Raw genomic sequence first — 23,487 nt, 5'->3', positions numbered from 1 at the left:
CAGCTATAGAGTAACTCCAAATTGCATGCTTGCCAGTGTTTTCAGCGCATGCAGCTCTTGTTCCATAATGTAAAGAGAGCATGTGCACATGGTTGCCAGGTTTGGAAGATTAAGTAAACCATTTGGCAGAATATGTATCGATTTAAGAGAAAAGCTTGTTAGAGGATACATAACAGCAGGCAAATATCGCAGAAGGTCATGTGGGTTACAATAAATACTTAAAAGCTAATAAATACTTTTTAAAAAAAGACTATTTTAGAAATTATTAGGATATGAACCTGCAACAGATTCAAAAAGAATATAACAAGAACTTCAAATGTATAAAAGTAGTTTAAGTACAAAACCAAAAGTGACATCATAAAATGGGTCTCAAATGAAATAAAAAAAGATCTCCAATGAAATTACAGTTGGACTAAAAATGGATCAATCATGGTCCAAGTCGTGTGTAGCAGAACTTCAACTGAAGGTGGGCAATCAGAAGATAGATGCCTATGAGCATCATTTTGAAAAGAGTACCGTTAAGTACCAACAAAAAAAAGAATGATAGAAAAATCTGAATCAATATAATAAATGGACACTCTTTGTTTAAGTCTTTTCTTAGTGTTCCACATTCAAACTCTTTCATTTAACAAATAGAAACTTAAGAAATTCTAGATTCCTGAAAATGTGAGGACAAAAATCTACATACCATGCTTTAATGGCCTCTGTTCTAACCTGCACAGTCAGGAATTGACTAACAATAGAGGCTGTGTAGTCTTTAGTCTTGGTCTAGTATAAAGGCAGGGGTGACAGCAGTCGGTCTACAAGCAGAATCAGCTTCAGCTTCTCATTTGTGGAAATACTGAGGATCAGCCAGCGCAAACATGAAGGTAAACCTCGTTCCAGCACTTATTCCATACAGTTTCACTTAACTTACTTTAATGTGGTATTTATTACAACTCTTTCATTTAACAAATAGAAACTTAAGAAATTCTAGATTCCTGAAAATGTGAGGACAAAAATCTACATACCATGCTTTAATGGCCTCTGTTCTAACCTGCACAGTCAGGAATTGACTAACAATAGAGGCTGTGTAGTCTTTAGTCTTGGTCTAGTATAAAGGCAGGGGTGACAGCAGTCGGTCCACAAGCAGAATCAGCTTCAGCTTCTCATTTGTGGAAATACTGAGGATCAGCCAGCGCAAACATGAAGGTAAACCTCGTTCCAGCACTTATTCCATACAGTTTCACTTAACTTACTTTAATGTGGTATTTATTACTTAAAACAACTAAGAAATAACATTTTAACAACATGAATTATGTGTTTTAACATGCTGCCCTCAAGATATGGGAGAAAAATGCTCCTGTATTAGTCCTTATTTTGTTTTTTTTATAACGTGATAGTTCAACAATATGACACAAGCAAGAGTGCTGTTCTTCCTAATATCAGCACAACAAATGGGATTGATTGTATACAGCGATTTAATAAATACAAAGTTAATATTAAATTACATTTTAGACACAACATTGCCAATAATGATGGTTTAGCTCTATTTTGCCAATGAAATTAGAAAAAAAGCAGAACTGTTGCGCTTCTCCAAGCAACACTAAGCAGTGTTTTGTTTCATTTCTGAATGAATTCTTTTTTAGAATCAATGATTCACTTAACCAATCAAAAAACAGTCACTTGCTTCGCTCCTAAATGAATCAGCTGTTTTGAATGAATCGGTTGAATAAATTATTTAGTGACACAGTAATTAAGACTTGATGCCACCTACTGGAATGCCTGATCTGTTTTCATTTACATCTATGCATTTATGAAGATTCAGTTCATTTTGTAGATCTGAATTATGAATTAACACAATACTGCATGGTATAGTGATATTAATTGGTATTGTGATACTTCAGCTGGTATTGTATAAGATATTGTGATGAGCATCCCGAGGCTTCATCCGCGTCGCCCTGGAAACAAGCGCGGAACACCTGGCCATCATCATCACAGGCTGATCGGTCACAGCTGCACCTCATCAGGCGGCGGCTACATAAGCCACGCTTGCCCTGCCATCGAGGAGATTCCTCCATGAGACTGAGCACTAACTCGCCTTCTCACTTTTCCCACAGACAGCAGCGTGTGACCGACCAGCCCCACAGGAGCACTGCACGGACCCTCTGCACTGGGAAGACGGAAGAGAGCACTCACAGCACCGGAGCACCTACCTGGACCTTTTTCACTAACATCCATCACCCCAATAAATCCACCCTCCGGGGTATTGATTGAGATTACTTGTCGTGTGATTCTTCACCCCGTTACACTGGTGGAGAATGCGGGCGAACCAGTGAAGAATCGCCGACAAGCGATCTTCTTCACCTCACCTTTTTTCCTTGTTTTTTGTCTCCGGATTCTGTCACAGGCGAGCGCTCCTCCCCCACCATGGACGAAATCCTCCAGCGGCTCACCGAGGTTAGCATCCGCCAGCAACAAATAGTTGAGCGCCTCGCCACCCGTCAAGGAGAGACGGAGCAGGAACTCGCGGCACTGCGTGCCGCCGCCGCGTAAACGCGTTCCGCTGCCGGACCCCGGGTACAAGCCGCGAAGCTGCTACCCAAGCTGACCCCTCATGATGACGTAGAAGCCTTCTTACAAATGTTTGAAGCGACGGCCACCATGGAAGGATGGCATAACGATGACTGGGCACGGGTGCTGGCTCCCCTGCTGACGGGCGAAGTACAGCGTGCATACTTCGCTCTTCCTGCCTCCTCCACCGAGCAATACAGGAGGCGAAGCGCGTGGTGATTGACCGTCTCCTCCGAGCCCTTCCCCGATTCCACCGACAGGCAGTGGGGATGAGGAGCCCAACCACCACCTCCGAGCTGGTGGAGGCTGTCAAGCTGGCAGATGCGGCCCAACACCGGGATGCTGGGGAGCGAGCGCCACCATTTCCCCGGAGGGTGGTCCAGGAGCGGTGTTGCAGTGTTGCCAAGTCCGCAGGTTTCCTGCAGAATTGTGCTCCATTTACACTATTGACGTGGGTTGTTTTTTAGTTTGCAGGTTAAAGCGATCTCTCCGCCTCACTATTTTGATGGAGTGGGACACCCGCTGGAGGAGAAAGCTGTGTAAAAACGTGATTGGGCTAGTTTTAAATGGCAATTGGGCTGGTTTTATATTGCAGACCTAGAAACCTGTCGGTATCCACCCTGGGTTGTTTTGCCTAGTGTAAAAGCAGATGTTGGATATGGGTCACTTTTAATGTAAGCTGGTCTCGTCAGAAAAATCAGATAGTCAACAAATCAGAACTGGGCATGAAGAACTGCAGTGTAAATGCGGCCTTTGATCACTGTATCTCCAAAACAACTTTTAAAATAATATTTTATATGGGTAGTTCACCCAAAAAAGGCTAATTCAGTCATCATTTACTCAACTTCATGCCACTACAAACATGTATGCCTTTCTTTCTTGTGTGAAACAAAAGAAGGTATTTTGAAAAATGTGTTTTTGTCCATGTAATGAAAGTCAATGGGGTCCAATTTTGTTTGAACTATCCCTTTAAATGTCATTTTAATTTAAGTACATGGTGTTTGTTTCATACTCTACCCCAATTTATGTAAATAAAAGTACAAAAATTGTGATTATTGTAGGGTCATTGGTAGCACACATGCTCACCACACACTATGATTGATTTGAGAATGATTGGTACAATTTCCCAAAACTATTCCCTATCTCCATCTCAAAATGTTCCCGATTCTCCTCACTATGCTGTACCATGAAGCCAAATATCCCATAAATTCTTCCAGGAGCCAGTATGGGGAACTGCAATTTAAACATTCAAGCAATTTTTGCCAAGTGCAAAAAGATGCAAAAAATAACTCAATTTGGTACTTGTGCAACAGCCGACATGCACACACAGAAAGCCACCTCCCAGGCAGCGCGCAAATACTGAATTAAGTTCTACTTCCTGTCTTCTTGCACTTGAACAGACAAATACACACAAAGTAATTCCAAAATGCCCTCTTTGGCAAGTATCTTAAGTGAATATAAACATTTGAGGAAGAAAATGCAATGCATCACTATACAGTATTGGATCCATACATTAGGTCTTGAAGAGACCACAACTTAATATATCTGCTGCTGTGTCCTTAAACAATAAAAGGCAATGAGAAAAGTCACTCTCTGCTCCTGACTGAATAACTTAAGCTTGTAACATAAATATGAACCTATATTTAATTTATACACCGAAAACAATGCAGTATTACATTTTACATTTGACTACTTTATTCAAATTCTGTACTTGAGTACTACTTGTTAGACCTATAGTATGTGAAACCTTATGAAAAGCACTGTTTATTTAATTTGTATCTTTGTCAAGTTGCATTTATTTGTACTATTGCTTGTAATTAGATTTTTTATGATTTTGTTTATTATAATGTTTTTATTATTCTTTTTGTGGTGGGGCCAGTGAAAATTCTGAAAATGCTTGGGGGAAAAATTGGAAAATAAAACTTCAGAAGCACCACAAAGAGGATTTTTGGTATTTGGGTATTTTTATTTTATAGTGACTAAATTATGAAAATATGACAGCACAAAATACAAGAGCAACCACCTAGCTCTAGATACTTTGGATGTGTCGTCCACATGTACACATTCAAAGCTTTTTGGGTGCCAAAAACATTTTAAATTAATTGGGAAAACAGACTGAAAACATTCCCCTCATTCTTGTTGTAAAAAAAAAAAAAACAAGGCAAAAATTGGAAGAGGTGGAAAGCATGATCTAGTCACGTGTAGAATGGTGAACACAGTTGACAATGTAAATGGCCACTGCACTGTATTGCTGAGTCAGGCATTCATATACAACAGGGAACACACACTCTTTGAACTGGTACTGGAATATAAAGGTAGTCAAGAGCAAAGAACTGTGCATTGGAGCAATATCAACTTGTTGACTGTTAACAGACTGACATAATGGGCAGAGTGCGTTCGTAAAATTTTGATTTACGTGACAAAATGTGTGCCCAAATTTTTCTGAATGGTTTCATACATAGTCGTGTTATTAGTGTCCTATGTGAATATGTTCTGCATTTATTTTCCCCAGGTTTTTTTTTTCTTAAAATTCATATTTGAATGTGTGACAAGCTGACAAATACAATAAAACAAATATACAAATGAAATGAAATAAACAGTGCTGTCATTTCCCCATGAAGTTCTACTAACATTACTGTTCAGGTAAGTAATAGCCTACAAAAGAAATCTAAAAGTAATCAAATGTAAATGAACACTGCATAGTTTTCATTGTATGTATTTATAGATTAATGCATATTAAAGCTATAACGTTATTCAGATTAAGAGCAGATTTGCATTTTGATGGCCCAAGCGCCAGTCTGTCACTTTAAGACAATATATTGACACACATCGGATTTTCTCCCAACTGTTCTCCTCCACTTAAGACATAAACTGTGTTCAAGTCAATACTCTCCAAGCCGGCCATTCTGACATATTTTTGTGTGTATTTGATCGTTTGGACATGCGCCCGAAGCTCAAAGTGTAATTTGTTTGTTCGTTTCGGAGTCAGTTTTACCATTTACTGCACGTTGTTATTCTCCTCGTTATTTACCTATAGCGGCTAATGAACCGGAAGTCTCACCCATAGGCTTACTTCCGCGTTGAAGAAAAAGGTGGATAGCAATAATAAATGTATGTGTGTTTTCTTAATTTCTCCAGTACCGATAGCAGAACAGTTAACGCCAGAGCTTATCGATACTCCAGTCTTTCATAATTTAGCCCCGGGACCGATTAAATACCGGGTTTTGGTACCCATCCCTAGTTCTCCGTGCTCAAATACACACGGTCTAAATGTCTATCGTGTAGAGTATCTCACGTAAATACAGTCGGTTATGGAATAAGTGAAACAGGTGGGTGAAAACTGAGCTTGTGTCAGTATTGCATGCATGCCTTCCGTCTTAAAGGGACAGCATTCCTTATTAAGTACCTATCCTTGTCATTAATGTTAACCATCAAAAGATGTTAAATAAATGTACAAATGTTAAGTAAATCTACTGTATCTGAAAAATGAGTTTAATTTGTATCTCTTTCGTATTTGTCTTATTGTGCTTCTTTTTCAAAATTTATAAATTATATATATTATCTATATTATATATGAACAACTATAATTTGTATTAGCTGCTCCCTTTTCACTACTGTTAAAGGGATAGTTCACCCAAAAATGAAAACTGTCATCATTTATTCAAGTTTTTCCAAATTCAATCCTTGATTCAAATTTCTCATAAGCTTAATTGATTTGGTCTAAAGAGAGAAGAATTAATGACTATTTTTGTTTTAAGACTATATATAAAATAGCTACCAAAATAAATGTTGGTAACTGCAGTTTGACTAAAATAATGACTAAAAGTTGACAAAAATGCAATGACTTTTCGTCGACTAAAACTGAAAGACTCGAATGACTAAAATGTGACTAAGACTATTAAGCATTTTCGTCTCAAGATAAAGACTAAGACTAAATCAAAGATGCCTGTCAAAATTAACACTGGTGTGGATATACAGTATATATATATTATATAAATCTGTGGCCCGACGCAGATCAGCTACCACGTCGAATTCCTCCTCCTCCCTGTCATCCAGGTCCATGAGCAGGTCAGCCTGGTATGCTTGAAACACCACCATGGTGTGCAAACATGCGCCAGCCTGACCTGCCGCCGTATAAGCTTTCCCAACCAGACTAGATGTCAGCCTAACGGGCCTGGTGGGAAGCTTCGTGGCATTCAGGGACGATGCTGAAGATGGTGAAAGATAGCTCGCAAGCATCTGCTCCTTTACTAAAAGTAATGACTAAAAGTTGACAAAAATGCAATGACTTTTCGTCATTTATTATATATATATAAGTGTCAACAAAAAATACTTATTAGTAACTTAATACTTATTAGTATTCATTAGTAAATTACACTTCTTTGGGAGGGTTTGCCTTCGCCATGCTTCCTGGAAGTAGGGGTAGGAAGTTGACAGCCTCATATGACAGGAAGTGCCCCCTTGTCAACAAGCTTGGCCCCCCCCTCTGGCCCCCCTAAATTTTTAATCGTATCACACCAAACAATTTTGGGTACAATGCGCAGTTTGTCCTGTGGGTGGCAGTAATGGAAAAAAGTAAAACATCACCAGCTGCTATATTCAAATCTGCGTTCACTTACTGGTGCAGAGCCAGAGACAGACGCGTTTTTGGGGCTGCACATTAAAATCAATCACACATGATTCTGTTGAGCGTATAAATGCAATGGCCAATCAGAGGCGTTCAGATTGGTGTTTTGTTCAGTGTGTGCGCTCCCTGACTGAATTCTGCTCTCTGGCGAATTTTCTCATCAGAAACAACAAAGTGCAGATGTGCGTATACGAATGTAAGTAAGATATTCTTTTCAGAGTGTAAACAGCTTCAATGATTATAATGGGAGTTTTTGAGAGTGCTTGAACTCTGGCTAGACTGAAGTCAGTGATGGGCCTAATGTTCTTTGACAATATAAATATTCTTTGCTCTCTTTCTGTACAATGAAAGCGTTATAATTAGTAACTTAGAACGTTTTTATTAAATTCACATTAAATACAAAGTCAGTCGTATTAAAAATATTTTATGGCATATTAATGACTATTTTTGTTTTAAGACTATATATAAAATAGCTACCAAAATAAATGTTGGTAACTGCAGTTTGACTAAAATAATGACTAAAAGTTGACAAAAATGCAATGACTTTTCGTCGACTAAAACTGAAAGACTCGAATGACTAAAATGTGACTAAGACTATTAAGCATTTTCGTCTCAAGATAAAGACTAAGACTAAATCAAAGATGCCTGTCAAAATTAACACTGGTGTGGATATACAGTATATATATATTATATAAATCTGTGGCCCGACGCAGATCAGCTACCACGTCGAATTCCTCCTCCTCCCTGTCATCCAGGTCCATGAGCAGGTCAGCCTGGTATGCTTGAAACACCACCATGGTGTGCAAACATGCGCCAGCCTGACCTGCCGCCGTATAAGCTTTCCCAACCAGACTAGATGTCAGCCTAACGGGCCTGGTGGGAAGCTTCGTGGCATTCAGGGACGATGCTGAAGATGGTGAAAGATAGCTCGCAAGCATCTGCTCCTTTACTAAAAGTAATGACTAAAAGTTGACAAAAATGCAATGACTTTTCGTCATTTATTATATATATATAAGTGTCAACAAAAAATACTTATTAGTAACTTAATACTTATTAGTATTCATTAGTAAATTACACTTCTTTGGGAGGGTTTGCCTTCGCCATGCTTCCTGGAAGTAGGGGTAGGAAGTTGACAGCCTCATATGACAGGAAGTGCCCCCTTGTCAACAAGCTTGGCCCCCCCCTCTGGCCCCCCTAAATTTTTAATCGTATCACACCAAACAATTTTGGGTACAATGCGCAGTTTGTCCTGTGGGTGGCAGTAATGGAAAAAAGTAAAACATCACCAGCTGCTATATTCAAATCTGCGTTCACTTACTGGTGCAGAGCCAGAGACAGACGCGTTTTTGGGGCTGCACATTAAAATCAATCACACATGATTCTGTTGAGCGTATAAATGCAATGGCCAATCAGAGGCGTTCAGATTGGTGTTTTGTTCAGTGTGTGCGCTCCCTGACTGAATTCTGCTCTCTGGCGAATTTTCTCATCAGAAACAACAAAGTGCAGATGTGCGTATACGAATGTAAGTAAGATATTCTTTTCAGAGTGTAAACAGCTTCAATGATTATAATGGGAGTTTTTGAGAGTGCTTGAACTCTGGCTAGACTGAAGTCAGTGATGGGCCTAATGTTCTTTGACAATATAAATATTCTTTGCTCTCTTTCTGTACAATGAAAGCGTTATAATTAGTAACTTAGAACGTTTTTATTAAATTCACATTAAATACAAAGTCAGTCGTATTAAAAATATTTTATGGCATGACACCCATATCTGGTACTTAAGTAAAAAGACAGATTTTTATGCATAGTTAATAGATAAAACACTATTGCTTTGACCATCGCCCATTATAGATCAATCTATAAAGGTGCAAAATGCATTTACTTACACATATTTGAGAATCAAGATTCATGATATAGTTAACACGTTTGGGATTTTGAATAAAAAGGAATAAATAAATAAAACATAAGCCTATATCAGTTATTCAGTGCTATGTGTCACATGACGAGTTGAGCATGATGAATTTTAAATGTGTGCCCCCTAAAAGCACAAGTGGCCCCTGCCTGCACCCCACAGTTACTGTGGTCTAGAACTGCCACTGATCTGAGGGTGCAAAAAAATCTAAATATTGAGAAAATCGCCTTTAAAGTTGTCCAAATGAAGTCCTTAGCAATGCATATTACTAATGATAATACATTTTTTTATACAGTATATTTACGGTAGGAAATTTACAAAATATCTTCATGGAACATAATCTTTATTTAATATCCTAATGATTTTTGGCATAAAAGAAAAATCTATAATTTTGACCCATACAATGTATTTTTGGCTATTGCTACAAATATACCCGTGCTACTTATGACTGGTTTTGTGGTCCAGGGTCACATATGGATTAACAGCCATACTATTTAGTTTGGAGAGCATAAGGTGTGGCTGCACGGTATTAAAAACAGAGCTCAGATCAAGAAAGCAACCTGGCATAAGCCTTGGGATCCTCTAGATGTTTTAAAACATGATGCACCACTGTAAGGATAGAGATATAATCAGCTCTCTAGTTTGACACCCTGATTTCAAAGCTGGTTCAAAGGCAGTATCACATCATCTGAGCAGCCTCACTCCAAAACACCAACCCTTAAGGGAAAAAACCCTTTAAGTCAAAGCAGGCATATGGATTAAGAAGCGCAGGAAAACAAGACTTTTGAGTTCAATTTAAAGATTCTGCAGAGAACAAAACTATTTTTTACTCATCTATGCAAATTAGAAAAAACGTCAAGTGAGCCAGAGCAAGGCTGTGACACTGATCTGAGTGCTTGATGTTGGAGAGGTCATAGTATGCCAGGTGACTCGGCCTATTGGGAAAAAGGCCAGCATACCAATGTAGTCTCTTCTCCAAAATTAAAAACACAGTTCAATCCTTGGTGGATTTCCATGGTGGACTGCTGATGACAGAGACATCAGCATTTGTTCATTGTATCACACAAACTGATTAAAGGTGCAATCAGTTATGTTTGACTGGCTCTAATTTACCTCATGTTTGACACTATACTGACACCTACAGGCCAAACATAGAAAATAAAAATGAGACAATCATTTTATCTTTGAGTCCAGAGATAGGCAATGTCGGTCATGGAGTTTAGCTCCAACCTTAAACAAACACACCCGAACAAGCTAATCAATGTCTTCAGAATTACTAAGGCTACCGGCAGGTGAGTTTTTGCAGGACAGCGGCATTCCAGGACCGACATTGCCCATCCCTGTGTTTGTCCATCCATTCTTAATTAAGTATCACTGACACAAAAGGCTGGGATATTTTACATAAAACCTACAAACATTACTGCCAAAAAAAAGTTTAAAGTCAGCGACCTTAATCTTAAAGTAAAAATATTTGTCTAGTGAAATCTGTACATCACATAATCTAACAATTTTTTTAGTTTAGTTTACTTTACAGTGATATCAACCCAATATTCCTATATTTTATTTTGTGGTTTTCATAAATCAACATCAACTAAAACTAAATAAATCCTATTTCTCTCATCCATATGGTACAGACCCTAATCTTGAATTAATACAGAAAATACCAGTTGTCTTATCTCACTATATGAGCTTAGCCAAGTTTATAGCTTTATAAACTTATAGCTTTATAGTTTGGCTATAATTTAACAAAATTCAGTGGATAAATACTGCAAATATTCTTCTTCCCCCAGTTCTTCCTTTGGACTTTGATGCATGAAGTTTGTTAACTGCTTCCGCTTCACTCTGAAAGTGTATCTTCTTTTTCCCCAAGCTTTCCCTTCATGTTATGCTACACACAGCAATAACAAAATCATTAATATTATTTGCTTCAATCTCAACAAATGTTCTTGCTTTGCAGCAAGCTCTTTCCCAAACTCTCTCAGAACGTTTCCTGTGTTGTAATGGTGTCTTGAACAGAGGAATTTAATGGTGTGATGGCCATAGTCATTATTTTACCATACTCATCACTTCAAGTTCTGCCGCTTGTCCTAGGCTCAAAGTTGCGGGAGCTGCGGATCGCTGCAGTATGTCTTATTGCTCCAATAGGGACTGCTTTGGGCATTTAATTTTGCTTCTTATCCTCATTTTGGTTGGATTGTTTTCATATTCTTTTTATGTTTTGTAAATAACACTGAACCAATGCATCACGCTATGTATATTTAATGTTGTTTTGTTATTAATGTTAGCAGATCTGTCAAATTGCAAGTAGCAGCTAGTTATGTGAACTCAGGACATCAGGTCTATTAACAAACAAGCCTTTTGGTTTTGTAAAAAACTTCACTTCTGTTTATTTATAAAAAAAAAAAAATACTGGGTGCACCTTAAATGTAGGCACTGGTTGAACTGTACTTTATTTTAATACCACCTTTTTCAAGAAAAATTTGCGCAATCTACATTTTAAAAATAAGAATCATTGATGCCTCATGCTCATGAATCTCATGCCACCCATATTGCTGAAGCTCCTGTACTCTCCAGGCCTGAAGTGCCACATCCTGCCTCTGTATTGGGGCTGCTCATACATGAGCCAGTGGCCGTCCATCACATGGCAGGACTGGCAGTGAGGCATGCGGTAACGGTCCATGCAGTTGTCACAGTCATCCATCATCTCGTACATCTGATCCATGAAGTTCTCCCTCTCGTAAATCCTCATTCTGAAGGATCCCCTATGCTGCAAAGGTATGAATAGAAATTTACAGTCTGTGCTAAATTGATATAAGAGCATTTAGTGAACAGCTTTATGGGGAGTAAATTTGTGTGCATTATTCTGTTACCATAGGGCACATACAGCAGGACCTGATGCATTCACTCATTCCAAAAATAGATATGTAATCAGCATAGTCTGAAATACTGATTTCCCATGTAGTTGGGATGATCACACATCATCCAGCATCCGCTCTCTATTCTGCAAGAGTGACAGCAGTTCATGTAGGAGGAAAAATCAGCACAGTCATTCATGCACTCATAAGAGCGACCCTGGAAGTTCCTGTCCTAGTAGAAGATAATCTATTTTGGAACACAGAAGAAGCAATGAGACATTTGTGTGCTTTTAAAAGGAATGAATCAGCATCTCAAAAGATGTACTATTGTTTTTATTTTTAAGTATCAGTGATGCTTCACTAAATTAATAAACTTTTTAAAAAGATAATGTATGTAGATGCTTGTGATCTTCTTACAATATACATTAGTAGCATTTCACTTAAAATTACAAGTATTGGGAAAAGGGAAATCAGTTATTTTGACTTTGACTTTGATGTGTTCAAAGTCCAAATTTACCAAACATCTGTGCTGTGTCATTGTTTTTGAAATGTTGAGGTATTATAATCTCCAAACAGAAGAATTTTAATAATAATATTATAATAATATTATTATTAAAATAATATTTTTTCTAGTATTAATAGTTTATTACGTTTAACATTTAAAGCATTATTTAGGAGTTAAAAAGCTAATCACACAACAGGTTTCAACAATCAATAGTTATGCAGTAGCTATATAAACAAGCCCTGTTTTAACAGATCAACATTGTGTTTTACAAAAAGAAAGACATTGAAAAGCAGTATTTCAAAATGTCTGAAAAACGTTATTGTGGAAAGCGTATACAAATTGTAGGTTATGTCAAAATGTGCCACAATGAATGCACTCTGAATGCTTCCATACTGATCTGCTGAGTCAGGAGGTTGTCCTCAATCTCAATAGCAAGCACACAGTTTTATTCAATTCGCTCGGGTATAAAAGTAAGGGTGAGACCTGGCAGGAGGACAACGCAGTGTAAATGGAAGAGCATCAAATCAGTTTAAAAAATGACTACAACAGCCATGAGCATGTGCAAGGTAAGTAATGACAATGAAATGACAAAATTTCCCTTTCTCTCTCCAGTAGAATGCAAGATTTACTGAAATGCGTACCTCAGAATTCCTAGTAACCTCATGTTTAATCTCATCAGGTCATCTTCTACGAGGACAGGAACTTCAAGGGTCACTCTTATGAGTGCACAAGCGACTGTGCCGACATGTCCCCCTACTTGAGCCGCTGCCACTCTTGCAGAGTGGAGAGTGGCTGCTTCATGATGTACGACCGTCCTAACTACATGGGAAATCAGTATTTCTTTAGGAGAGGAGACTATGCTGATTACATGTCTATGTTTGGAATGAGCGACTGCATCAGATCCTGCCGTATGATCCCTATGGTAAGAGAATGCTACATACGTGACTTGCCACAGAGTTGGTTGCTAAATGCTCTTACAATAATTTAGCACAATTTTTACATTTCTGTTTATATATTTGCAGCACAGGGGATCCTTTAGAATGAGGATCTACGAGAGGGAGAACTTCATGGGTCAGATGTACGAGATGATGGATGACTGTGACAACATCATGGACCGTTACCGCATGCCTCACTGCCAGTCCTGCCATGTGATGGACGGCCACTGGGTCATGTATGAGCAGCCCAAATACAAAGGCAAGATGTCATACTTCAGGCCTGGAGAGTACAGGAGCTTCAGAGATATGGGTGGCATGAGGTTCACGAGCATGAGACGTATCAATGATTCCTTCTATTAAAAAGTAAATTCTATTAATGTGAGAATAATTGTTACTTGACAATAAAGTACTTTTGAACAACTCTCTAAAACACCTTTGTTTAGCTTTTTTTTTAATGTACTGAAATTAAATCTAGTAAAACATAATAAAAATGATGGCCTATGGGTACTTGACTAAGTTGGAGACAGCATGGCGAATCAGTTGTGTAAATATTTTACTTAGAAATTTTAAATTTTTGTTGGGGTATTAGTCTTTTATGTACTGTTGTATGTGTATTTGAGTCTGTGTCTTTATGTGTACCTGCCTAGGGACTGTGGATGTAAATTAGAAATGTTGCTATAATCCGGCTTGTTTACATTCTGTATTATTACAAATGTTCATTAGCATGCATTGTCCCTATCAAATAAATAAACAATAGCATCACGTAGTGGTAAAAAAAAAAAGAAATCTTACAACTTCACTCAATATACTTCCAATCTAGTTCCAAATTAAACTAATCTTCACTCAATTTGGGTCAGACCATCTTATGTATATATATATACACACAGTATATATACACAATATATACAGTATATATATATATATATACAGACACACACACACATACATATATATGTATATATATAGTGCATAAAATGGTTGACCTATAAATATGCTAATGAATCTGACATGAAGTCATGCCAGAAGTAATATCTGTATCTTAGCAAGGCTTTCACTGAGTAAAATAAATTTGTCATTGACTCACCAAGTGAAACAAGTCAGTCATTACTAACTTTCACTGACAGTAAACAATAAGCATGACTATGAAAAAAAGTGTATTTTTATATATATATATAACAGAATTATTAAATTATAGCCAACATAACTAATAGTCAATTATTTAAGCTTGCAAATTGTAAACTGTACTACCTCAGACCACATCGCACATGGTCAATTTGCATACATACTGTAGAACAGTCAATGTCCACAACGCTCTGCACGTGACATATCACAGTTAGGTCATATTGTGGGGTGGGGGAAAAAATTATATATGTCATGAACTTGGCATGGTAAAGGGCACAAAAAGTGACAATGCAAGCCCATGGCCTGTGACTGTAAGACACAGGCTATCGGCTTATAGACCTATACAATATCAGCAGTAATTGTAGATGGTTCAGCAATCTCATTAGTAGAAGGATCTGAGGCTGGTGCAGGAACTGCAAAATTGTGGCTGTGACAGAACAGGTTGTGAGACATGGGCTGGTAAAACAAGAAAGAGATAACAGGGACAACAATACCAAAAAAAAGCAAACACTATAGACAGAAAGACATGCACACTGTCACGGGGCTGACAAGACTTGAGACGTGCTGATCCATGTGCAAGCTATTTATTAGCAGAAGACAGGTCATAGAACAGGCATGGGTCATAGAATGGCAGACAGGTATAAGGCGGGCAAGACACAAGAAGAAACCTAAGGCTAGCGGAGGTCAACGATCGGCAAACAGAATCAAAGGGGCGAGACTAGAGGGATAAGTCCAGGTACAAGGCAAGGTCCAGGCAGGGGCAAACAGTATCAAAATAGGGCAAACGAGAGGAGGAATCCGAGAGACACAGGCGAAGATCAAGAAACGAGAACACAGACAAGGCAAGACTAAGGTGAGGCTATGACAAACTAAACAGGCTCCGTAGTGTAGCTATCGCTAGGGGAGTGATAAACGCTAAACAATACATGAGACGAAAACAGAAAACACGGAATGGCTCAGTAAGGCAGCTAACACTTGGGGAGTGAAAAATGCAGAACAATACTCGGCAGTGAGAGAGAGGAAGTCCATGGCTTAAGTAGCATGTCTGATCAGATTCAGCTGTGTGTGTGTGTGTGTGATCAGTACATTCAGCTGTGTGTGTGTAATCAGTGCAATGGTTGATGGGAAATGCAGTCCAGGGTGATGTGTAACAGTCTGTGTGGTGTGAGAGTCAATGTAATGGGAGAAGGGTGACCTCTGATGGCAAACAGACGGAAGTTCATGGACTGGATTCGTGACACACACACAAGCTGGAACAGTTGCAAATCCAGGAGTATGAACCAAAACAGCCAACAGGAATGATAACTGTTGTGACAGAAACACGCACCTTAATTCATGTTTATGGATTCTTGTATTGCTTTGTTAAATTAAAAGGATATTTCACCCTAAAATAAATTCTGTCATCATGGATTCACCCATTGCAAACTTGTATGAAGTTCTTTCTTCTGTTGAAGACAAATGAAGGTATTTTGAAGAATGTTGGTAATCAATGGCTACCAGCAACTATTACCAACAATCTTCAAATATCTTCTTTTGTGTTCAACAGAAGAAAGAAATAGATTTTTAAATTTTGGCTGAACTATCCCTTTAAGAGAAAAAATCCTAGAACCAAGTCTTCAAAACAAGTCATTTATTTGCCTCATTGTAGGCAAATAAAAACAAGTAAAAAAATTGACTGAGGACATAAAAGAAAAAGAGAGGGTACATATAAAAAAAATCATAAAAATTACTCATCATCACCAGCAATTTTTTAAATATCCTGCATCTGGCTGAAATATGAATTCAGCCAGAAGACACAGGAATACCCTCTGCTCTCTTTACTTTCTCCCAAATCTCTCAAAAGATTAGGGAAAGTTCATTTCATTTCAGAGTATCTCTAAAACAGCAAGGCTTGTGGGATGCTCCTAGTTTGCAGTGCTGAGAATTTACCAACAGTAGTCAGAGGAAGGACAAACCGCAATCCGGCAACAGGGTGTTGGGCTCATAGATGCATGAGAGCAACAAAGACTATTATGTCTGGTCCGAACCAACAGAAGATCTATACTGTGGCACAAGTCACACAACATTTTAATGATAGTTATGGGAGGAATGTGTCACAAACACAGTGCATCACACTCTGCTGCGTATGGGGCTGCGTAGCCGCAGACCAACCAGACTGCCCATGATGATCCCTGTCCACCGTTGAATGTGCATACAATAGCCATGCAAGCATCAAAACTGGACCTTGGAAAAGTGGAAGAAGGTAACATCATCCGATGAGAGTTGTTTCCTTTTACATCATGTGGATGGCCATGCAGATGTGTTTAATTTACCTGAGGACGTGATGGCACCAGGATGCACTGAGAGACGACAAGCCGGTGGAGGGAATGTGATGCAATGTTCTGCTGGAAAACCCTGGGTCTGGCCATTCATGTGGGCCTAAATTTGACACATACTACCTACCTAAACATTGTTGCAGACCAGGTACACCCCTCAATGGTGTTCCCTAGTGGAAGTGGCCTCTTTCAGCACGACAATGCACACTGCACACATTGTTCAGGAATGGTTTGAAGGACATGATGAAGAGTTAAAGGTGTTGCCCTAGCCTCCAAATTCACCAGATCTTAATCCAACTGAGCATCTATGTGCTGAACCAACAAATCTGATCCACGTGGCTCCACCTTGCAACCTACAGGACATGAAAGATCTACTGCTAATGTCTTGGTGCCATATAGCACAAGACACCTTCGGAGGTCTTGTAGAGTTCAAGACATCTAGTGGGTCATACTACAACAACCAGATCAACAGTGCTTGCAAATCTGTGTATCATTCGATCATTCGTTTTTTTTATTTAATATTGAAAGTAGAAAAATGAGAAAACGGCTCCTTTTTCATTTTTTTTTTCCAAAACTTGAAAAAAGAGAATTCAGCTTAAATGTTCGTTTTTCACTCAGGGGTAGAAAAATTAATAAACAGCTTGAATATTTGATTTCTGCACGTGGAATATTTGATTAAACACCCCTTTCTGCTGATTGGTCGGCCGAAGATCAAACCGTGCCGTCATCAGTTCTTCTGCAGTATCACGCAGCAGAATAATAGTCCTCCACTGCTGCAGTTGTACGGATTAATTACCCATTTTATTGCAACTACATTTCATATTTTTCTCATCAAACAGACTAATAAATAGCTCGACACAACTCGTACTGGGGCAGAGGGCTTTCTTCTGTGTAGACCAGCAGTTCTTAATGTGATAGGTGTTCCGCGAAATAATTTGCTATAGCCTAAAGTATTTCCAGACTGTAAAGTCGCTTTTTTTATCATGATATATAGGCCTACTGTGATTTATTCCAAAGTGATTATGTGATGCATTTAACGTCAAATAATCTAAATTAAGCCTTTTAAAAGACAAGTATTCGCTGTGGCTCATGTGTGTGGCATGTGCCAGAAAGATGCTCAAGGAGACTGAGACGCGCTAAAGCAGCGCATTCTGTTGTTCTCTTTATTTTTCAAAGGCATTTTGTAGTTATTTTGAACGTAACGTTACACAAATAAAAATATACATTTTACCATACGACTATAAATGACAGAGTATTAAGTTATTTCCCCTCGATGGGGAAAAAATCCAAGTGAACATCAGTCAGTACTCAATATTAATTTAAATTGCTTTAAATATGACTGCTGCTTATTTCCTGTGCACTTCAATACTGATCTGCGCTTGACTGTAGTCGCGTCTGTCTGCTTATTGAGTTTATTTAACCCATTGCAATTTATTGGAACTGTGTGAACTAGAGTGACTACTCACCTTAATGTTGTTCTAAAGGCTTATTACTTAATAACACAAAAATGTCCTACCCGCACTTGCCAGTTTAATGGCAGAGAATGGTGACTTTGTTTTTTTTGTTTTTTTTTAAGCGGATGCATATCTGTCGTAAAATAATCATATGCATCTCGTGGCGTATATTCCAAGCATTCTGAAGGTATACTGAGGGTTTGGTGAGAAACAAACCGAAATGGCAAGTTATTATATTTTATGAAAATCTTGCATTGCAGTGCGAGTGCGCAGCAGCTCACACCGAGCACAAGTGCATATCCTTTTGAGATATCAATTATAATACATTTTAATAAAACACAAGACTACATTATAAAACTCTAACAGTAGGCTATTTAATATCTGTTGTTCTCCGGTTGTCAGTCAAAATTACAGTTCTTGCGTGAACATTATAAGCCTATACCCAAGCCAATTTATTATTCTTTCCTTTTTGTCTTAGTGTTTAAAATACTTATTTTGAAACAAATGAATTCATTCATTCATTCATTCATTCATTAAACAAACAGACTTATACTGGTGAGCAGGGTAGGCTATGACAGCTGTCATATCATACCCTGCCATGCCCAGCTGATGCAAAGAATATAATTTATATCTACACAGAAGAAAGCCCTGTCTAGACTCTGCCCCGGTATGAGTTGTGTCAAGCTATTCATTAGCCTGTTAATTTGATGAAAAAAGACTAAATGTAGTTGCAATAAATGCGTTAAGGATCCATACAACTGCAGCAGCAGAGGACTATTATTCTGCTGCGTGATACTGCAGAAGAACTGATGATGGCACTTTGATCTTCGGCTGACCAATCAGCAGAAAGGGGCGTTTAATTCCCGCCCACATGTAGAAATCGAATATTCAAGCTGTTTATTCATTTTTCTACCCCTGCACGAAAAAATTAAATTTAAGCTGAATTCTCGTTTCCCATTTTTTGGAAAAAAACGAAAAAGGAGCCGTTTTCTCATTTTTCTACTTTCAATATTAAATCAAAAAATTAATTATCGAATGATACACGGATTCTTGCAAACTGTTAAAGGCATTCTCTGCTCTGCCATGTTATGTCTCCCTCAACTCTTCCAATTAACTGCTGACAGCCTTCTTTAAAAACAAGATAATCATCAACAATCTATTCCCAGAACTACAAATTATAAATTGTTATAGCTAAATTTTTTAAGTTCTAGTGACAAAGTTTAAACATTTGATTTAGAGCTCTTCTCATAACAGCAATATAAGAATATACATTTTTGTTATGAGTGCTAGCAAGATCTCAGAGCCCAACGGGGCCCGACTTATTTACACCCCTGGGGCTGGGCTTCGGGCCAGTTTTCATGTCATAGCTCACACGCGGGCTGGGCATAGGGCTATTTTAGGCTTCTTCTTTTTAAATTTTAGGCATTCATCAATTAAGGTGATGGAAAAGATGAGCTGCGCTGGTGGAAACAACACAAGACCAGGCTACCATGACTGTCAAAACTGGCTAGCACAATGTTTAGTGTCCCCACCAGCAGCAGTAGCGAGCCTTGAGTGCAGCTGGAAAAGTTATAGAAGAAAGAAGAACTGGATTGAAGGGGTCATATGACGTTGCTAAAAAAGAAGTTTATTTGGTGTAATGCAATGTGTTTATGCGGTTTAAGGTTCAAAAAACACATTATTTTCCACATACTGCACATTATTGTTGCTCCTCTATGCCCCGCCTTTCTGAAACATGTGTTGCACACACACAAATATTTGGTATGAACTGTTCTGGAACAGTGTTGTAAATACAACTTAACCTTGATTTCTAGTTGTGTCCTCTTTTGGAAGGCCAAACAAAGTATTTTCGCTTTCACAACGAAACACACAGCATCTCCACGACATGGCGGCGGCTGCAGCAACAATACTATAGTGAGAATAGAAGTTACACCTCTTTCTTAGCATAAACATTTGGGCGGCGTTATGCAAATCTTCCCACATTGTGACGTAGACATGGAGTGGACGAGACTTAAGTTTTAAATAGAATATCTCTTTGGGTTTGAGACTTTAGTCTTTGCAACTTTAGTGATCTTATCTATTCACGAACAGCTTGTAACACTCCAAAGAGAAAGGAAAAATTTAAATCATATCATATGACCCTTTTAAAACTAAGGCTGCCCCCGACTAAAGATTTTTTTAGTCGTTCATTTAAGCCTTTATTTGACTAATTGTAGTTTTATATTCATTTAATTACTTAATTACTTAGTATAAATATATACTAAACCATAATGAGCCTTTAAATATAGGCCTATAAGGTAGCTAGCCATTCCACGCTCACGGAGACGGAGACTGTTTGTTTTCTTTATTTTACTAAAGCACAACGTTTTGTTGATAGTACACAAATAAAAGTTGACTTTATAGTTTCAAATGATTTATTACTCTTATCTGTATGAGCAAAAATGACTGCACATTTTATGTTGTTTCTACTATTACTGGGGGGGAAATGAAAGTGATTGCACCTCTATGCATTAAGCATGCTTTAGCTTCCACAAACTGCACAAACACTTAGATATGCACCTAACAGACCACATTTATGTAAGTTAAACATTTAAACAAACATTGTGATAAGCTTGAAGTGTTTTATATTGTAGGAAAGTCAAGTGTTGATTCGAGAAGGCTAAATTTATCAAACATGTGGTAAACGAAAATAAATATAACCACTTTGCCATTAAAAACAAAACTGAACTATTTTAATGGGTGCAACAGTAGGCTGTGTAATGGGGAGGAGAAAAAAACCATCACAGGCTCCAGTCAAACTCGGGCCGAGAATTCTGATGAGCTGTCAGACAAGGGCCAGGCTAGGGCTTAAGAGTCTCAGGCCAGGGCCGGGCTAGGGCCTACATTTAAGGCCCGTGCAGGGCATTATAGCAAGAGTCACTCTGTTCCTAACACTCAAACAAGTAAAAGGAAAAAAATGTCCTATTATAGTTCACATTAAAAAGAAACATAATAAATATACAGGTTTGTTAACTTCCTCCACAGGCCCAGGTTACAAAAGCATACTTAGTACAACCTGTATTTTGGCTGTAGTGTGCGATCTTGTCACTGGCATTGCTTTACAAGCAGAAATTTCTAATATTCTCCACCACAAGGCTTCAAATAATAACCCTTTCAGGTCTGCAGTAGCAAACTGTACAACACACTACACCATGCAGCTGACTAAGGTCTTTTTAAACAATAGGAATACAAATTCTTTCGGAGTCCATATAGTATAAATAAGGCAGCAGGCTGTCATTATAGTAGCAAATTTGGAATAACCACAACAGCAACCATGCACGGAAAGGTAAGTCAAGACCAAAAAATAACCGGTAACACTTTACAATAAGGTTCCATTAGTTAATGTTAGTTAATGCATTAACTAACATGAACAAACAATGAACAATACATTTATTACAGTATTTATTAATCTTTGTTAATGTTAGTTAATGAAAATACAGTTGTTCATAGTTAGTTCATGTTAATTCACAGCGCATTAACTAATGTTAACAAGCACAACTTTTGATTTTAATAATGCAGTAGTAAATGTTGAAATTAACATTATCTAAGATTAATAAATGCTGTAGAAGTATTGTTCATGCTTAGTTCATGTTAACTAAAGTAGTTAACTAACGTTAACTAATGAACCTTATTGTAAAGTGTTACCAAATAAGCAATTCCACAACACCTTACTAAACTACATGATTTGTTTGCTTTTCTGATAACTGATTGCTTTTCTTTTCTTACTGATATAGAACAAAAGCACTCCCATTTCAATACAACAAATTGTTTTTGAAAATTCAATTGGATATCGTGTTGGGTAATGTTTAATATAGTGTTGATAAATAGTAATTCAGTCAATACTGAACATTTTTATGTTTGTCCCAGGTCATCTTTTACGAGGACAGGAACTTCCAGGGTCGCTCTTATGAGTGTATGAGCGACTGTGGTGACTTCTCCTCCTACATGAGCCGCTGTCACTCCTGCAAAGTGGAGAGTGGATGCTGGATGATGTATGATCGTCCCAACTATATGGGAAATCAGTATTTCTTTAGGAGGGGAGACTATGCTGATTACATGTCTATGTTTGGAATGAATGACTGCATCAGATCCTGCCGTATGATCCCTATGGTGAGCTCCATGAACATTTTGCATTTGTAATAAATTAACTTTATTTTAATGGAAAAAAAATCAAAATTCAGAATAGACACTATAAACTACTAAAACTAAATCACCCGATGACAACTTCTTCACTGCAGCACAGGGGATCCTACAGAATGAGGATCTACGAGAGGGAGAACTTCATGGGTCAGATGCATGAGATGATGGATGACTGTGACAACATCATGGACCGTTACCGCATGTCTCACTGCCAGTCCTGCAATGTGATGGACGGCCACTGGCTCATGTATGAGCAGCCCCAATACAGAGGCAGAATGTGGCACTTCAGGCCTGGAGAGTACAGGAGCTTCAGCAATATGGGTGGCATGAGATTCATGAGCATGAGGCGCATCATGGACTCCTGGTACTAGTGTTCTAAAGGGTCAATAAAATAATTTCTCTTCAGCACTAAACATTTGTTTTGAACATTCTTTAATGCAAATATTTGATCTGTATTAATGAATAATCCACATAAAAATATCCTATGACATAAACTTTCAAATAACATAAAATACTAAAATATAAAAGAACACAATGCTATTCAAGTTATGAGTACAGCCAAGCTAGGCATAATAGTTAAATCCAACTGAATAATATTATTGAAACATTTATGTTATTTAATTTGGATATCAATTGACCCTTCACAAAAACCCGCCCACCTTAGTTACTGTTGCTAAGTCTGACAAGCCATGGCACTCTCACATCATACATTATGTTCTCCCAAAGTGAAAAATACATTGCGGAGCAAAGAGGAAAGTGACAACGCGCCGACAAAGACAAAGCAAGATTACTTTTAGTATGAAACAAAGTCTCAGCTTTCCAATTTTGCCATTTTTAAAGAAATTCAAACAATAAATACCATTTTGTGGCTCTTTAATGTGTCATGACAGATTGCTGTAGCACCTCAGTTCAAGCGGCATGTGAACCGATCACCTCTTCTTCTTTACTAGTCATAGCACGAAATAAACATGAATGAACATCATAAGGTATCTTGTTTCAACCACGGAAAGACGTCAATTCACACCATTTTT

The 23,487-nt window shown here is 38.0% G+C and overlaps 2 protein-coding genes and 1 pseudogene across 3 annotated transcripts; 2 read left to right on the top strand and 1 right to left on the bottom strand.

Annotated features, from left to right (window-relative positions):
• The first annotated feature begins 1,113 nt into the window (after positions 1–1,113).
• On the top strand, positions 1,114–22,891 carry LOC107597403 (gamma-crystallin M2-like). 2 transcript variants are annotated; one of them, XM_016288455.1, is made up of 3 exons: positions 1,114–1,191; positions 22,184–22,426; positions 22,555–22,891. In XM_016288455.1, exons 1-3 carry the CDS (start codon positions 1,186–1,188, stop codon positions 22,825–22,827), a joined length of 522 nt encoding a protein of 173 aa, XP_016143941.1. In that variant the 5' UTR covers positions 1,114–1,185; the 3' UTR covers positions 22,828–22,891. The 2 variants fall into 2 exon arrangements, with proteins under 2 accessions (XP_016143941.1, XP_016143938.1); XM_016288452.1 differs by lacking the exon at positions 1,114–1,191 and adding an exon at positions 21,557–21,602.
• LOC107597412 (gamma-crystallin M2-like) lies at positions 11,601–12,168 on the bottom strand (annotated as a pseudogene).
• Positions 12,914–13,816, top strand: LOC107597400 (gamma-crystallin M2-like). Its single transcript, XM_016288442.1, has 3 exons — positions 12,914–13,017; positions 13,131–13,373; positions 13,474–13,816. The coding sequence occupies exons 1-3, from the start codon at positions 12,988–12,990 to the stop codon at positions 13,744–13,746; spliced, it is 546 nt and encodes a 181-aa protein (XP_016143928.1). The 5' UTR covers positions 12,914–12,987; the 3' UTR covers positions 13,747–13,816.
• Positions 22,892–23,487: the final 596 nt, after the last annotated feature.

Source organism: Sinocyclocheilus grahami, unplaced genomic scaffold (assembly GCF_001515645.1).
Source record: "Sinocyclocheilus grahami isolate Dianchi unplaced genomic scaffold, SAMN03320097.WGS_v1.1 scaffold231.1, whole genome shotgun sequence".
Classification (NCBI taxonomy): Eukaryota; Metazoa; Chordata; class Actinopteri; order Cypriniformes; family Cyprinidae; genus Sinocyclocheilus; species Sinocyclocheilus grahami.
This window is presented reverse-complemented; position numbering and strand designations above follow the sequence as displayed.

What these genes read in the sequence shown, in the direction of transcription:
- LOC107597400 (XM_016288442.1), top strand. Translation starts at nt 12,988, where the DNA reads ATGACTACAACAGCCATGAGCATGTGCAAG. An exon ending in CAGCCATGAGCATGTGCAAG is followed by an intron (nt 13,018 to 13,130) that starts GTAAGTAATGAC and finishes TAATCTCATCAG; the next exon opens with GTCATCTTCTACGAGGACAG. An exon ending in CCTGCCGTATGATCCCTATG is followed by an intron (nt 13,374 to 13,473) that starts GTAAGAGAATGC and finishes ATATATTTGCAG; the next exon opens with CACAGGGGATCCTTTAGAAT.
- LOC107597403 (XM_016288452.1), top strand. An exon ending in CCTGCCGTATGATCCCTATG is followed by an intron (nt 22,427 to 22,554) that starts GTGAGCTCCATG and finishes TCTTCACTGCAG; the next exon opens with CACAGGGGATCCTACAGAAT.